General features: G+C 42.5%; 1 protein-coding gene across 1 annotated transcript; it reads right to left on the bottom strand.

Moving 5' to 3' along the window:
- Positions 1 to 340: 340 nt before the first annotated feature.
- On the bottom strand, positions 341 to 1,940 carry LOC113018341 (uncharacterized). The gene is made up of 3 exons (XM_026161403.1): positions 1,675 to 1,940; positions 1,136 to 1,250; positions 341 to 928 (listed from the first exon to the last, which is right to left on the bottom strand). Exons 1-3 carry the CDS (start codon positions 1,830 to 1,832, stop codon positions 401 to 403), a joined length of 801 nt encoding a protein of 266 aa, XP_026017188.1. The 5' UTR covers positions 1,833 to 1,940; the 3' UTR covers positions 341 to 400.
- Positions 1,941 to 3,350: the final 1,410 nt, after the last annotated feature.

Genomic DNA, 3,350 nt, shown 5'->3' with positions numbered 1-3,350 from the left:
AGGTTTGGAGGCCTATCTCCACCCACCACCACTTCCCCTGCCAGTGGCGGACTCCCTCAGGTGTCGGTGCGTTGGTGGTTCTTTGTGTCCGGGGGTGGGCGTCTGGCAGTGGCGGCTCCTGAAAAAAATCTCAGGGGGGGCAATTTTTATGATATCGACTAAAATGACCCATTTAATGAGTACATCAAACAACACAATTTAAATTTAAATTTAAAATGAACAACCATATTCTGGCCATTTGTATAGATTTGTAAAAATGAACATGAACAGATTTTTTTTTTTTTTTTTGAATGAATGAAAAATAAATATTGAAAACAACAACTGTAAACTGATTGGGGGGGTGGGCTAAAGAGAGAAAGAGAGAGGGATGGAGAAAGAGAGTAAATATGGTTAAGGGTTCTTATTTGTACAAGAACTTTGCTCGTCTGTCTTTCTGAGTGGCAAATTTCTCGATGACCCTGGTGTTGAAATCAGGAAGTTCTTGTGTGAGTTTTTTCTCTATGGACAGCATAGCCAGAGCGTTGAGCCGATCCTGAGCCATATTGTTTCTCAGGAAAGTTTTTATCCTCTTTAAAGTAGAGAAACACCTCTCCGATTCTGATGTTGTCATTGGTGTGGTGATGAGGATGTTAAGAAGACTTACAGTTTCGGTGAATGTGTCTTGAAGGTTGTTTTCCATCAGAACCTGATAGAGCGCCAGCGCACCACTACAACTCTGAAACTCCTCGTTGTCGTAGATCAGGGACAGTTCTGTTTTAAGTCTGGCTTTGTCCAATGAGGGATAGGCTTCCACTGTGGTTTGTAGTGCTGCATCTGGAAAATTTTTGCTGTGTTGTTGGAACAAGTCTCCTTGCAACAGAGTGGCGCTGACAAGGTGCTTGGTGAAAGAAAACCTCTCCTTGGCATGGCTCATAATGGTGTCGCACACCTATCCAATAATATATAATTGGTAAGAGTTAGATTCAGTGGTAAGACTTTGGCACATGTCTCATGTTAATCATTATTCTGAAAAAAAAAATCTGTCCATAACAAAACAAAACAGTCATGACCACTATATCAAATGACATCTGACAGCATCGTCATTAGATTTTATCTGATGATCCGATTTAAATCAGACCAAGCAGCTAGTGCTTACCTCCAGTGCCAAATGGTGTTGCCTGTCTTCCCCCAATGTTCTCCGTCTCTTTGTGGGTGGGTCTTGAACAGGTCCCCTGTACTCCTCATCCACAACCAGATTAGGAAGTGCCTCCCTGATCCAATACATAAGTTTCATTAATGGCTTCTGAAAACTGAATAGGGATATATTAACCAAACACAAACCAAACAAAGGTTGTGTTCTAATTACCGGGAATTACCGGATTTAATTAATAACCGGACCTGGTTTAATGGCTGGGGGAAAACCAGTGCAAGTAAATAAAGGCCCTGGCCATAATTTCAGGAAATAGCCTATGGTATAGGCTACATCAAATCATTACTGGGAATATACTTCATCAAATATACTTAATCAAATATTTTTCATAAAATTACTTCAAAGGCTGATATAAATCAAAATTATCTGAATTCCATTAAACATTTAAATCACAGAACACAGAATATATGCAGAGAATTTGATAGAATCTATGCATAGATAATTAACATTTATTCTAGGTTACATATTTATGCTTTTATGCCTACCTGATAGCCTGCATGCGGCTGATGAATGTCTGGGTGATCCCTGCGATGGTGACAGAATCGATGTTTCTCTTCTGTAGGTGGTTATACAGCATGTCTACATGTGGCATTATCTTGTGAAACAAGGCCAGGAAAAAACAGAAAGCTTCGTCTTCCAGCATTCTCACGAAACCACCGGCATCTCTCTTTGTAGGGGCATCAAATCCTTCACTGTTACGGATGGTCTGAAAACACCTCACCAGATCGTCTTTATGTTCATACACTGTATTCACAGCACGGCTGTTGAAGTTCCAACGGGTTGCCGATGCACTTGGAAGTCGGTGCGCCACCACCTCGTCAAGCACTGCAGTCCTCTTGCTCGATTTAGTAAAAAAAGAAGCGAATCCTGCTATGTCGGAAAAAAAGTGACTGATTTGAGGGATGTGGGAGGTTGCTTGTTGCATTACCAGGTTTAACTGATGGGCATAACAATGTACGTAGTGAGCGTTAGCATAAATGTCCTGTATCTTACGCTGCACTCCTCCAGTGGTACCCCTCATTACAGCGGCCCCATCGTAGGCCTGGGCGATCAACTTTCTCTCTTGTCCCTGGGGGAGGATGAAGCGCAGCCTCTCCGATAAGGCACTGGCTATTGCATCTGCACAAGCATTGGGTAGCTTGATGAATTCAAAAAAACGCTCTTGAATACGGTTTCGTTGGTCAATGTATCTTAGCACCATGACTAACTGACAGTGTGTAGAAATGTCAGTGGTTTCATCAGCTTGAATGGCTAAAAACTTCGCTGCCTTTACTTCTTCCACGATCCTTTCTCTCAGAACTGCCAACATGCAATCCAGGATCTCGTTCTGGACTGTTTTCGAGGTGCCTTTAAATACAGTAGCATTTTCAAGGTGTTGCCTCAAGTCGTGATCAATTGATGCCATCAAGTCGACTAAACCTCTAAAAATCCCTGGATTGTCTGAGGAATCACTTTCATCATGTCCCCGCATTGCTAGCTCAAAAGCACCACAAAACTTAATACAATCGATGATTTTAGATAAAATATGACGGTTTTTATCTACCTCTTCGTTGTGCCTTCTTAAAGCAATCCGATGTCCATCATCTAGCTGCGCCGCTATGCTAGTTTTCCCTAGCACAGCTAGCTTTACACTGTTGTCCATATGAACTCGTGAGCTTTCATGTTTCTTGATTCGTTCGGAGAGGTGCTTTAAGTCGGTTTGTCCAGATTGTGTCCACGTCAAATCACACTTGTCACTTTTGAACAGTATGCACGGGAAACAAAAAAGTGCATTAGCTGTTCCACAGCCTGTCAGCCACGACTTGCGCTGGAACCAACTCCGACAAAAAGTCCTGTTGTATGCTTTTGACTTCTCCTTCGTTGCCTGGGTTAGTTGAATTTCGGGCTTGTCAGGTCCCAACTCTTTAACTTGCAGTTTTTCTGCCATTGTCCTTCTGGAAAAAGGGTAGGTTAGAAGCGATCTAACCGAATTTGGGGGAGGCTGTGCCTCAACCGTTAACAATACCGCTGCCATCGTCTCTCTCTGACCTTATAGCTCACTTAGGCTACTGACTGAGGTAAAATTCTAGAACAGCAAATCTTCGCGCGTTTTCTGCAGGGGCGCAATTTTAAGCGCCCCCAAACCATTTAATTCAGCGACGCTGATAGGTCAAATATTTAT

This window comes from Astatotilapia calliptera, unplaced genomic scaffold, assembly GCF_900246225.1.
Source record: "Astatotilapia calliptera unplaced genomic scaffold, fAstCal1.2 U_scaffold_64, whole genome shotgun sequence".
Taxonomy (NCBI): Eukaryota; Metazoa; Chordata; class Actinopteri; order Cichliformes; family Cichlidae; genus Astatotilapia; species Astatotilapia calliptera.
The sequence above is the reverse complement of the archived record's forward strand: the minus strand, read 5'-3'. Positions and strand labels throughout refer to the sequence as shown.